Source organism: Phacochoerus africanus, chromosome 3, assembly GCF_016906955.1.
Source record: "Phacochoerus africanus isolate WHEZ1 chromosome 3, ROS_Pafr_v1, whole genome shotgun sequence".
Classification (NCBI taxonomy): domain Eukaryota; kingdom Metazoa; phylum Chordata; class Mammalia; order Artiodactyla; family Suidae; genus Phacochoerus; species Phacochoerus africanus.
In genome coordinates, this window is record NC_062546.1 from 13835747 (window position 1) to 13849789 (window position 14043).

Below are 14043 nucleotides of genomic sequence, written 5' to 3' on the forward strand. Positions count from 1 at the left end.
AGAGGAGGAACTTAGAAAGTCATTCATATAATGAGCCTTGTAGTGTATGTTTTGTTTGTTTTTGTTTCTTCTGAGTAGTGTTAAAAGAGTATGTTACTAAAACACAAAAAGCAAAAGTATGTTACTGACAGCTCATGGTGGGTCTATTTTAAGAGGTTTTGGACGTTAACTCCATGGTCTCTCCAGACCATGGTTCTTTTTTTCCCTTCCCCTTTCTTTGGCCATCCCGTGGCATATGGAGCTCCTGGGCCAGGGATCAGATGCATATCGCAGTTGGGGCCTGTGCTGCACTTTGAGCAACACTAGATCCTTTAACCCACTCTGCTGGGCCGGGGATCGAACCTGCGTCCTGGCGCTCCAGATGCTATTGTGCCCCAACCGGAACTCCACAATCTGTGCTTCTTGAGGGTGGGATGGGCCGGCGGAGAGAATCACCCCAGTTTTCCCCGTGGATCTGCCTTTTTGGAACGGGCGTTCTGCAGAGAGAAGTGTGTGGCTGGGGTGGGCTGGGAGGCTGGGGGTGGGGGCGGAGGGAATTGGGCAGGAAGTCTGGGCAAGTGGTGCTGAGAATCAAAACAGTTTCTATTTTCTCCTGCCTTTGGCGGTGAGCGTCGGAAGAGCTGAGGCTCTGGGAAGTGTTCAAGAAAGCTTAAAGGTAGCCAGTGCTGCCCCCTAGTCTATGCTGGAGGCAATGGGCATCCGCCCTCCAGCCTAACGGAGGGGGCAAGTAGCACTGTCACCCTGTTACCTGGAAAGATGTCATCTCTCGCTCACTTCCCCCAACCCCTGGCACGGTGATGGCAGCCCAGCCAGGATCCCAGCCTCGTTTTGTCAGTGCTCACCTGCTTCTTCTCAAGTTTCCTCCTTGAACCCCTTGCCCAGCTGTGCCCAGGCTTAGTGGCCCCCCGTCTAGGGAGTGGCACGTGGGGAGACCCTGCTCGATATTGGCCTGAGTCCCCCGCTACCATGTGGGAACTGCACGCACCGGCTCTGTGTGGCTGTTTTGCCGACGGATACAGACAAACTGCATTTTGTTTTTCTTTTCCTAGAGCAATCCACATCCTTTGGTTTGGGCAAAACTGAAGGGGTTTCCATTCTGGCCTGCGAAAGCCCTGCGGGATAAAGATGGGCAGGTCGATGCCCGTTTCTTTGGACAACACGACAGGTGGGCGTTCAACACAGGCTTCAAACGTGTAGCTTTGACTGAACCTTTGATATGGTCTGTCGGTGAATTCGAGAAGGGGCGGGTGGGGGGTGGCTATGATTTTGTTTATGTGTGATACCAGCCAGTGACCTTCAGGTTCCACAATGCTGCCCCGGGCTGGGTTAAGCCGGCTTATGCACCAGCTTCAGTCTTTTCAGGTACGTTAGAAAATAATCTTGCTTTCGTGGTTTTGTTGATGAAACCAGCATCAGAATAGGTTCCTCGGCTGTTTGAAATGCCGCTGTTCTTTTTTTGGAGTTTTCCGCAGTAAATTAAATCACCGTGCAAATTGCTTTTCAAAATCATGCTTTCCAGGATCAGAAGTGTTTGCCCAGATTGCCGGTAAATGAATCTCCCATTGCTGTGCTGGGTTGTCCCCTCCTGTTCCCTTTTCTGTGAAGCTAAAATGGGAAATTACAAGGGGTTGCTGTTTTGACAGGTGTGAGCCTCCCTCGCAGCCTCTCTGCCCTCCCCCTTCCCCCTCTCACCGCGAAGCGCATTATTCCAGCTAATAGCAGCTCTGTGCAGAGCGCAGCCCCCTGTGTGCTTCCCAACAACAGGTAGACGATGAGCAGCAGTTAATGTCTTGGTTCTTGTTTAGCAAGTTGTGTTATGATTAAATGAGGCAAAACCCTCTTGAAGCCCCACCAAGCACTCTGAGAAAGTGGCAGCGGGGGCGTGGGGGGAAGGCGAGTGAATATTTAAAAGATGTGTTTTGAAAATTATACCCACCCACAGAATATATAGAAAATAGTTTGTTGTTTTAAACAACACCGGAGTCTGAAATAGTGCTGTCTCTGGTAAATTCTGCCTGTCAGCTTGCACATAACAATACAGAATGTATTTCAAAGTAATCTGCAAAATCATTTTTTGGGAATCCCCATAGTCCATTGACAGGAGAGATTTGATAGGAAGTATTATAGTTTTTTTTTTTTTTTTTAAAGGGCTGCACTTGTGGCATATGGGAGTTCCCAGGCCAGGGGTTGAATTGGAGCTGCAGCCGCTGGCCTACACCACAGCCGTGCCAGATCCTAGCTGTGTCTCTGACCTACACCACACCTTGCAGCAATGGTGGATCCGTAACCCACTGAGCAAGGCCAGGGATTGGAACCCTCATCCTCGTGGTACTAGTCAGGTTGGTAATCCACTGAGCCACAATGGGAACTCCTGTAGTTGTATTTTGTTTCTGTTTTTGTTTTTGGCTGTGGTGTGCAGTGGCTTGATGTGGGAGTCTCAGTTCCCAGACCAGCGATCAAACTTGGACCAAATTGATGAAAGCCTAGAATCCTAACCGCTAGACCACCAGGGAATTCCCATAAGTATTATAATTTGATTTTGACTGTTTTTATTGGAAATCTTTCTAAAATTTCTTTCTTTATTCATTCAAAGAAGTATTTATTTGGTGCCTCTCTAGGCCAGGCCCAGTGCCAGATATTGGGGGTGCAAGTGTGAGCAGGCAGTCACTGCCCGTTGGAAGCCTGGCATCCTAGTGGGCAAGGCAATAATACACAAAGAAGCACTAGGCAGTATGATCTCAGGTCGGGAGGTAGTGGGGGGCCAGAGGGAGCAGGGACTCAGGCGGCAAGGGCCAAGGCCGCGTTGCACAGGAAAAGCCAGGCACTTGGTGTGGTTTGAATAAGATGAGAGAGAGGGTGGTTAAGCGGTGGTATCGGAGGGGTGGGTCACCAGGGCTGTGTCAGGCATCTGGTTTTTGTTCGAAGAGCAAGAGGAATTGCTGGCAGGTGGTATGTCTTCCTGCCTCTTTGTTAGAGCATGGCACTTATCAGTAAATCATCTTGATGACTCAGAATGGTCTTCTTCTGCAGCATAGCCACAGTGTGGATTTACTTACGATAATAGCTGGGCCTGTGGGGGCTGGGGAGTGAGAGGAGACAGTGCATGGCCCTGCCCACCAAGTATTCTCAGGCCCTTAAAGTCAGGGATTCTGCTCTCAACTGTGCTCCCCGCACGAACCTCCTACCTGACAATCTCTGAACGTGGCTTAGGGGTGTGAGCTTTGCCAGCTCTGTTTCCAGAGGCGTTTCCCCTGAACTTATGAGTGGAGGTTGGTTCTGGATGGGAGCTGTCCTGGAAGCCAGGCCCCTACATTTGTTTTTCTGTTTCTGGTTTTTGCCTCTTAGGGCTGTGCCTGCAGCATATGGAAACGCCCAGGCTAGGGGTTGAGTTAGAGCTGCAGCTGCCAGCCTGCACCACTGGCACAGCAACGCTGGATCGAAGCTGTATCTGCAGCCCTGCACTGCAGCTTGTGGCAATGTGGATCTTTAATCAGATGAGTGAGGCCGGGGGATTGAACCCAAATCCTCATGGATACTAGGGTTCTTTTTTTTTTTTTTTTTTTTGTCTTTTTGCTGTTTCTCTGGGCCGCTTCTGCGGCATGTGGAGGTTCCCAGGCTAGGGGTCTAATCGGAGCTGTAGCCACCGGCCTACGCCAGAGCCACAGCAATGCAGGATCTGAGCCGCGTCTGCTAGCCCCCTCCCCCCAGTTTTATTTCACACACACATACTGTTACATAGACAGGGAGACAATATTAGGTGCAGAGTTAAAAAATGTCTATTGTGGCAGCAAGCACTGTTCTGAGTGCTTTTTCTAGAAGCCGCTTTTAACCCCAGTTTATTGATAGGAAAACTGAGGCCCACAGCTGGGATGTAGCTCAGCTGTGTGACGTTGTGGCCCCTTGGGACATTGTCTCTCAGAGGCTGTCATTAAGCAAATCTGATTTTCCTTTCAGTATTTTCTGGGCCATCTTTAAGGTCAGAAATCCTTTCTTGAAGTCACTTGGGAGCCCTTCATTGAACTTAAGGCCCCAATTCTAGATGTGTGTGTGTGTGTGTGTGTGTGTGTGTGTGTGTGTGTGTGTGTGTGTGTGGTGTGTTCTAGATGTGTTGTGTGTGTGTGTGTGTGTGTGTGTGTGTGTGTGTGTGTGTGTAGGAGGGGTGGTGTTCCCTTGTGGAGCAGAGGGTTAAGAATCTGGTGTTATTGCAGGAGTTCCTGTCATGGCGCAGTGGTTAACGAATCCGACTAGGAACCGTGAGGTTGCGGGTTCGGTCCCTGCCCTTGCTCAGTGGGTTAACGATCCGGCGTTGCCGTGAGTTGTGGTGTAGGTCACAGACGCGGCTCGGATCCTGCGTTGCTGTGGCTCTGGCGTAGGCCGGGGGCTACAGCTCCGATTTGACCCCTAGCCTGGGAACCTCCGTATGCCGCGGGAGCGGCCCAAGAAATAGCAACAACAACAACAACAAGAAAAGACAAAAGACAAAAAAAAAAAAAGAATCTGGTGTTATTGCAGAGGCTCAGCTTGCTGCTGTGGTACAGAGTATACCCTGGCCTGGGAACTTCCATATGCTGTGGGTGCAGCCAAAAAAAAAATTAGGGGAAACACAGTCACAGGGACCATGTGTTTCATCTGCTCCTGGTGGTACCGAGACTGGCAGGTGTGTCTCATTGGCCTCCCCCAGCATCCCTCTAGGTAGGGACTTGTCCTCTAACTCACTGATGATGGAGTCGAGGCTGGCTGTTGGGGGCAGCCTGGGGATCCCCACTGCTGCTCAGCATCCTGTCTCGACCAGACTCCCACCCACACCCCCACCCTGTGCTAAACCCTCGGAGCCCCCTCCCTCTCCCTAGACTCTCGCCCTGAGAGCATCTGGCTCCTGGCCAGCCCTCGTTCCGGCTGGCTGCACCTGTAGTTCCTCAGGTCTCTGCAGGATGTCAGCAGTGAGTTGGAACAGACGAGAAGCTGGTGATTTCCAGCACTCTGAGAGAGCAGGTAGATATTTTTGGCCGTTTAGGTTTTTTTTCCTCCCCCCCCCCCCCTTTTTGGTCACCCCACAGCATATGGAGTGTCAGGGCCAGGAATCAGTTCTAAGCTTCAGTTCCGATCTACACCATAGCTGCAGCAACGCCAGATCCTTTAACCAAGTGCATGGGCTGGGAATTGAACCTGTGTTCTGGTGCTACAGAGACACTGCCGGATCCTCTTGTGCGGGAACTCCTGGCGGTTCAGTTTTCAGTTGTGGTTTGATCTAGTATCACTAAGAGTTGGAAGCAGCCAGGCTGTGTCCTCAATTCTGCCCCCTGGACAGGCTTTATTTCTCCTGGGTGATTATCTCTTAAAATGAGGAATGAGATGCCAACTGTATCATTTGGGTAAAAGAAAATAAAAAAGTCTGTATTTTCTACTTCTCTTTAAAATGTCGGACACTTGGCAGAGTTCGGCCCAAATTCCCCCCAGCACGTTCGTAGCAGCTGCGTCGGTGGTGGGTGTGTTAGACGGGCTGTGAGTTTTCCACCCCACGCAGTCTCCTTTGCTCCTATGGCTTTGTCCCTGGCTTGAGTGTGTGGTCTGTGAAATCCCAGAGGTCTCCTTGGAAAAGCTCATCTCCACCAGGTTCCCAGGAATGACCTGTCATAAAGTTACACCCTAGGTGTTCTTGTGTCGGCCCTGCCTCCCCAAGAGCGTGGAGGTTGCGTTCTCATCTCCTGCCTGCAGTCACCTGGGACTCTCATTCCAGAAAAGCAGCTGATTCAGGGCGCACTGGGATGTGGGGGTTAAAGGCAGGAAGACCGAACAAGCCTTGACGGGGAGGTGGAGGGAACACACCCCAAGGCTCGAGGGCTGTTTTTACATTATTTTCCTTGTAAATTAGCTCACCCTCAAAACCTGTACCTCCTTTTAGGTGGTTTTCCAACACTTTCTTCTAGTCCCATGTAGAATCATATTTTTTTCCTTTTTTTAAAATTTTATTTATTTACTTTTTGTTTTTATTGTCTTTTTGTCTTTTCTAGGGCCGCTCCTGCAGCATATGAAGATTCCCGGGCTAGGGGTCGAATTGGAGCTGTAGCTGCCAGCCTACACTAGAGCCACAGCAATGCCAGATTTGAGCCACGTCTGCAACCTACACCACAGCTCACGGCAATGCCAGATCCTTAACCCACTGAGCGAGGCCAGGGACTGAACCCGCAACCTCATGGTTCCTAGTCGGATTTGTTAACCACTGCACCACGAAGGGAACTCCTTTTTTCTTTTTCTTTTTTTTTAATGGCATATGGAAGTTCCCAGGTGGGGGTCGAATCGGAGCTGCATCTGCTGGCCTCCGCCACAGTGGCCACAGCAACACCGATCCGAGCGAGGCCAGGGATCAAACCTGTATCCTCATGGATACTCTGTTGGGTTTTTAACCGGCTAAGCCACAAGGGGAACTCCGAATATAGCAATGTTATTTATTTATTAAAAAAATTTTTTAAATTTTTTTGTCTTTTTGGGGGCCATACCAAGGCACATGGAGGTTCCCAGGCTAGGGGTCGAATTGGAGCTATAGCTGCCGGCCTCCACCACAGCCACAGCAATGCCTGATCCAAGCCATGTCTGTGACCTACACCACAGCTCATGGCAACCCCAGAAACTTAACGTATTGAGCGAGGCCAGGGATCGAACCTACATTTTTATTGAATCTGGTCGGTTTCTTTTCCGCTGAGCCATGACAGGAACTCCTAGAATCACAATTTTAAAGGAGAAAAGAAACCTCTTTATGTCTGAGTGCAGGAGAATGACATTTGGGGGATAATTTTCAGAGGTGTGGTCTGAGATGCAGACTGTTTTCTTACTCTCTATCAACCCAATGCCAAAAGGGATTTATTCTTTTTTTAATAGATTAAAATGACTAAGTCTGTCGAGCCTTTTAATGTAGCTAAGTTTCTTGTTTAGTCCTTATCGCATAATATGCCTGTTAAGCGGAGCATTCATTAACCGTTGAAACCAAGTCATTAAAAAAAAGGGGGGGAATGTATTTTTAAGAATCTTGGCAAATGTGGTAGATTATAATTTGGTTTGCATTAGGGAAAAACAGTTCTGGAAGCAACCTAAATGACCTGTTGACAGATGGGGAATGGATAAAGAAAATGTAATCCGTCCACACAGTGGAATACTACTCAGCCTTAAACATGTGGCAGTGTGGCCGAATCTGGAGGATATCATGTTAAGTGGAATAAGCCAGTCACAGAACGACAAATACTGCATGATTCCACTTGCATGCGCTGTCTAAAATAGGCAAATTCAGGAGTTCCCTGGTGGCCTCACAGTTAAGGATCTGGTATTGGCACTGCTGTGACTCAGGGCACTGCTGTGGTGTGGGTTTGATCTGTGCCCCCCCCCCCAAAAAAAGTCAAATTCATAGAATCAAGTGTGGAAGGGTGGTTGGCAGGGGCCAGGTCAGGGAGACTGGGAGAGTCCTGATCCAGAGGCATTAACAAGATGAATCGTCAGCGGTGACAGTAATGTTGTCCAACCCAGCCTTGGTTAGGCGGGCAGAGCTCTGTCAGGTGTTCTCCCGCGACAAAATAAAGAGCTTGGAAATGCCCAACGTTGACTTCAACTCCCTTTCTCTTTTGCACTCCCAGGGCCTGGGTTCCAATAAATAATTGCTACCTCATGTCTAAAGAAATTCCTTTTTCTGTGAAAAAGACGAAAAGCATCTTCAACAGTGCAATGCAAGAGATGGAGGTGTACGTGGAGAACATCCGCCGGAAGTTCGGGGTCTTTAATTACTCGCCGTTCAGGACACCCTACACGCCCAACAGCCAGTACCAAATGCTGCTCGACCCCTCCAACCCCAGTGCCGGCGCCGCCAAGATCGACAAGCAGGAGAAGGTCAAGCTCAACTTTGACATGACGGCCTCGCCCAAGATCCTGATGAGCAAGCCGATGCTGAGCGGGGGCACGGCCCACAGGATCTCCTTGTCGGACATGCCTCGCTCCCCCACCAGTACCAACTCCTCCGTGCACACGGGCTCCGACGTGGAGCAGGACGCCGAGAAGAAGGCCACGTCCAGCCACTTCAGCGCCAGTGAGGAGTCCATGGACTTCCTGGACAAGAGCACAGGTCAGCCCCGGGCAGGAGAGGGCGCAGGGGACACGGGGGTGGCCATCAGGCCCACACCTTTCTGGCCCTACCTGCTGAGCGGCGCGCAGCCCAAGGGGGCTCCGTGGGGTTTCATCCCGGAGGGGCACGATTTCCATTTTAGGTGAGGAACCCAGCGGGATTCTTGCTGACAGGGACTCCCCACCATAAGAAAAGCGTTTCCCAAAGGATAGCTGGAGGTCATTTCTAGAAGTGGGCAGAGTTGGCCAGAAAGCCTTCAGAGTTTCATGCATATGCCTCTGGGATGAATCACAGCTTCCTGCAATAGGATTTTTCTTTTCTTGAGAATTTTATCTTAATTGAAACAGTTTTTTGAGTCTTTTTTTTTGATTTTTTTTTTTTTGTCTTTTGTCTTTTTTTTTTTGTTGTTGTTGTTGTTGCTATTTCTTGGGCCGCTCCTGCGGCATACGGAGGTTCCCAGGCTAGGGGTTGAATTGGAGCTGCAGCCACCGGCCTACGCCCGAGCCACAGCAACGCAGGATCCGAGCCGCGTCTGCAACCTACACCACAGCTCACGGCAACGCCGGATCGTTAACCCACTGAGCAAGGGCAGGGACCGAACCCGCAACCTCATGGTTCCTAGTCGGATTCGTTAACCACTGCGCCACGACAGGAACTCCTGATTTTTTTTTTAATTTTAGGGCTGCACCCACGGCATATGGATGCTCCCAGGCTAGGGATTGAACTGGAGCTGCAGTTGCTGGCCTATGCCACAGCCACAGCCATGCCAGATCCGAGCTGCATCTGCAACCTACACCACAGCTCAGATCCTTACCCCACTGAGCAAGGCCAGGGATCAAACTTGTGTCCTCATGGATGCTAGTCAGATTCGTTTCCGCTGAACCACGACGGGAACTCCGCACTTCCACTTCTTTTTTTTTTGTCTTTTTTGTCTTTTTTGCCATTTCTTGGGCCACTCCCGCGGCATATAGAGTTTCTCAGGCTAGGGGTCTAATCGGAGCTGTAGCTGCCAGCCCATGCCAGAGCCACAGCAACGCAAGATCCAAGCTGCGTCTGCGACCTACACCACAGCTCACGGCAATGCCAGATCCTTAACCCACTGAGCAAGGGCAGGGATCGAACCCGCAACCTCATAGTTCCTAGTCGGATTCGCCAACCACTGCACCACGACGGGAACTCCCGAAGTTCCACTTCTTATAGGGCTCCCTGTTTAACAGATGTGTTGCGTCTTGGCGACTTGGGGCTAGAGCGGACTGCTGGAGGAGGAGAATCAAATCCTAGATCAAATCCTCAGGTCAGATACCAGCTCTGCCACTCATTAGCTGTGTGGCCTTAGACAGGATAACGAAACCTTGGTTTTCTCAGCTGTAACATGACAATAATGATAGGACCTGCCTCAGAGGTTCTTGTGAAGATAAATGAACCGACATACATAAAGGGTTTAGGACAGTGTTTGAAATAGTAAGTGCGACTGGAATCCCCTGCTGGCTCAGCGGGTTAAGCGTCTGGAGCTGTCGCTGGTGTGGCTTGGATTGCTGTTGCGGTGTGGGTTTGATCCCTGGTCCGGGAACTTCCGCAAGCTGCAGGTGTGCCCCCCCCCCAGCATTAGTAAGTGGTTCAAAAATGTTGGCTACTGTATTATTTCTTCTGGTAGCTGCTCATCACATGCCTTCATGGATTCAGAGAGTTTATGCAAATGAGGGATGCTGGCAGAGTGTAGCCCGAATAAGAGTGACTTAAATTGAATTCTTTCTATCGAAATGGAATTTGGTTGCATGCTAAAACCTTTTCACAAGGGAATGGGTTTACTGTCATTTTTCCTTAAATCCTCTTGCTGTGTCTTTGAGAGACCTGGGTAGAAAGAAGCGTCCGCAGACCACACTAAGCCTGATGATGAAGCCGAGGAGCCCTCAGGCGCTGGGTTGGGGACACTGTTGATGGGATGGGAACTGGTTAACCCCAGGCACACGCCTCATCTCAAGAGTTTCAGCCAACGGTTGTCGCACAGAAATGTGGGTTAATCGTTTTCGCATCTTAACATTCTTGCGGAGAAATGGGAAATCTGCATTTTTATGTAGTTTCTCCAGTTACGAAATGTCAGCTCACAATGTCGTGGAATATTTTCCAGAATGAGTAAGGCAGGTGGGACCACCAGTGCTATACTTCGGGTAGCGCATTACCCTCGAATAACCTTTAAGAATCCCTCCCTCCCTCTTTTCCTCTCTCCTTTTTTTTACTTCACATGAGAATTCTTTTTTTTTTTTTTTTTAATTAAAAAATTTTTTTGCTTTTTGCTTTTTAGGGCCGGGCCCGAGGTATATGGAAGTTCCCAGGCTAGGGGCCTAATCGGAGCTACAGCTGCTGGCCTACACCACAGCCATAGAAAAACAGGATCCGAGCCTTGTCTGTGACCTACACCACAGCTCATGGCAATGCCAGATCCTTGACTCACTGAGCGAGACCAGGGATCGAACCCGCAATCTCATGGTTCCTAGTTGGATTCGTTTCCGATGCACCACAACGGAACTCCCACACAAGAGCTCTTTAAAAGAGTTCCCGTTGTGGCTCAGCAGGTTAAGAACCCAACTAGTATCCATGAGAATGCAGGTTTGATCCTTGGTCTCACTCAGTGGGTTAAGGATTTGGTGCTGCTGTGGCTGTGGTGTAGACTGGTGGCTACAGCTCTGATTTGACCCCTAGCCTGGGAACTTCTATATGCTGTGGGTGTAACCCTAAAAAAAAAAAAAAAAAAAATCAAAACACCTTTTTTTTTTGGTCTTTTTAGGGCCACACTCATGGCATATGAAGGTTCCCAGGCTAGGGGTCAAATCAGAACTGTAGCTGCTGGCCTACGTCAGAGCCACAGCAGTGCGGGATCCGAGCCGTGTATTTGACCTACCGCACAGCTCACGGCAATGCTGGATCCTTAACCCACTGAGTGAGTCCCACGGGGATCAGACCCACATTCTCATGGATGGTAGTCGGGTTCGTTGACCTCTGAGCCATGACGGGAACTCCAAAGTGCTCTTTAAAGAGCAGGCAGCAGAGACCATCACCGAAAGATGGGGACTTGAGTCAGTGGTGAACTCCAGGAATTCTACTCAGTTTCCACTCATGTTGCGGCTTCTTTCTGGTTGGTTGGCTGTTTTCAAGTTCTGTCTGGAGCTGTTCACCAAATGGCTATGGGTGGAGTAGAGAGGCTTCTTTACCAAAGGCTTCTGATTCTTCAAAAGAAAGGTGCCGTCTCTCCAGTTCTCTCCAGCCGTGTGGTCGAGGGACTCACAGTCGAGTTTCAGAGCTTTCCTCTAGGAGTACCTAGCTTGTGTTGACATAACCTCAGAAAAACTTCCCTTTTGCCCTCCTAGTTTCTGGCCAGAGTCCTGAAAAGCTTACCCTTATTCCATGACATGATTCCTTTAAAGCCACGTTAGCAAAACAAAAGCACACGAACTCCTCAGCCTGCTGGTTCCCATAGAGAGCATGCTTTTGAGAAAGTTTTAAATGGGCAGCAATCCTGTGAATTACTGTGGCTTGAACTTTCATTTAGCATTTTTTTTGGGGGGGGGGCTATATTCTGGCACTACCTGTTTTATTACATTCCTTAAATATTAACCCTGCAATTTAGCGTCATCCTAAGCTAACTAAAATATCTAAGTTCGGGGTGTTTAAATCGCTGCCTGTGTTTTTTCCTAATATCCGTGAAATTAATACATGCCTGTAAAATAAAACATGTTGGTTTGTGACCCACTGTTGGTATTCCTGCACTATAGTTCAGGAACCACAGCTTTATGGGAAGACGAGAACAAGCGGCATGTGGTTTTTAACTAAGCGTCTTTCTTACCCCGAGAGGTGCTGAGGGTGAAATGACATCAGAATTCCTGACAAAAATTCCTCATTATTTGAGTGACTTTTGTGGCGGTAAGTTAGCAGGTGCCCATTTCAGAGTTTAAAATACAGCTGACTTGCTTATATGTGCTTGGGTTATTTTACTGAGCATGAGTTAGGCAGCCAGTGAATAGTGTTAGGAAGTTTATTCAAAACTGTTGTAGTCTTAAAAATTGAACAGATTGTGCCCCTTTCCTGTAAGGAGCCAGAGAGTAAATAGTTTAGGCTCTGCGGGTCTCCTCACAACCACACAGCTGTTCAGCACCGTGGTTGTGTACTGAACACACATGAAAATGTGGAACATGAAAACGTGAAGCATGGCTTTTCCTAAAACAGCCATAGGCGGCATGTGGCTGTGGCACGGAAACTTGAATTTCAAATGATTTGTATATCTCATGAACTATTATTAATCCTTTTTTTCCCTTCAAACATTTAAAAGTGATAGATACCCTTCTTAGCTGGCAGGCCATACAGGAACAGGTAGCATGCCAGATTCTGGCCCTTGGGTAGGTTTGCCAATTTCTATTATAGACTGAGAGAAACTCTGAGTCAGTCTCCCCATTTTACAGAAGGTAAGTTGAGGTCCCTGTTGAGAGTATGGGGGTGCCGGAGTTCCCAGAGCCAGACCCTGGCTTTCTTTGGGTTGCACGCCACTGCCCTCTGCTGTTGATGGTGATAATAGCATTTGGGTTAAGGAGAAGTGGGACATTTCATGAAATAACCCTCAACAATCAGAGAGTGAGACAAACCTATGTTTTATCCACAGTTGTTTAAAAAAAAAAAAAAGGGGAAAGAAAGAAAAAAGATTGTCAGAGGACTGAAAAGCTTTATTAGTTTCACCAGTGAAAATTTTGTAGGCAGCCATATAAAATTACACATTGAAATAAGTTATTAGATAAAATTTTTATGAGATTTAAGAAACCCTCCTTTTGCCATGTGTCTATAATCCTTAGGGCTGGATTTAGCTTTCTGAGAAACACTTTGCCCAGGCAGGAGCCTTCTCTCCTAGTGTCCTGGACTCTTGTTGTCTTAAGGGTCAGAGTGGTTTATATTCTCAGTGATTTGTCTGCTTCCCTCTTTTTCTAGACCTCCTGGCCAGAATTGATGCCTTTGCCAATATTTGCTTGCGGGATCCCGATTTAAGTCATTAATATGTATTAGGGTAAGAGTCCTGGGGCCTGACTTCCACCACTCTCTGAGCTAATAGTGGTTCTTTGGTCTTAGAGCTCCATGTGGGTTGCTTTCGTGAGAAGGGAAAACATTTTCATGCACTCTTTTTTTCCTCCTGTGAAATCAGTACATATTTGTTGTAAAACAGTTGTTATAAAAACTGAAGTCCCATATTTTCCCACCTCCCACAGCCCACCCTTAGATGTTGTTTCCTGGACTTTTTCTGGGTTGGCTTATACATCATGCTGCCAAGTTAAAAGGGGATCAGGCAGTTCCAGAACGGAGCGAGGTTTGGAAGGGATAGGATTGGGGTGAACTAAAGCAGAAATCCACTCCTCCTCGTGACCTTTTACCTATACACTAGGGGCCGTTTCTTCCTGCTGGTTCCAGCCGAGTGGAAGTGTGGGCTCAGGGTTGCCAGATTTCTTGTTGTTTTACACATTGGCTCAAATTAAAAAAAAATAACTATTGACTGCATCCCCTGCATCTGTCAGCCACTTGGTTCATTGATCACCTGTTTGGTGTAGACGGTTAAGGGTTTTCTTTTTACTTTTTTAAAAATTTTTTGGCTGCACCTGCTGTGATGGAAATTCCCAGGCTGGAAATTGAACCTGAGGCATAGCAGTGACTCTAACTGATGCAGTGACAATGCCAGCACAAGAGAACTCCAGGTTTTTCTTTTTTAACTTAACCTTATGTTCTGAATACATTTTTTGTTTTCCTTTTTGTCTCTGTCTTTTGCTTTTTTTGGGGGTGGGGGTGGGGGCACCTGTGGCATATGGAGTTTCCCAGGCTAGGGTCAAATCAGAGCTGTAAGCTGCCGGCCGAGGCCACAGCCATAGCAACTCGGGATCTGCTCCTCGTCTGTGACCTACACCACAGCT

At 48.5% G+C, this 14043-nt stretch overlaps 1 protein-coding gene across 15 annotated transcripts in view; it reads left to right on the plus strand.

Annotated features, from left to right (window-relative positions):
* ZMYND8 (zinc finger MYND-type containing 8) overlaps nucleotides 1-14043 on the plus strand; it is a 131986-nt gene that overhangs the window by 69499 nt on the left and 48444 nt on the right. For all 15 annotated transcript variants that reach the window (XM_047770943.1, XM_047770945.1, XM_047770937.1 and 12 more), the window contains 2 exons: nucleotides 1050-1165; nucleotides 7623-8104. In XM_047770943.1, the coding sequence (XP_047626899.1) occupies nucleotides 1050-1165; nucleotides 7623-8104 (598 nt within the window). The remainder of the gene's footprint in view (nucleotides 1-1049; nucleotides 1166-7622; nucleotides 8105-14043) is intronic.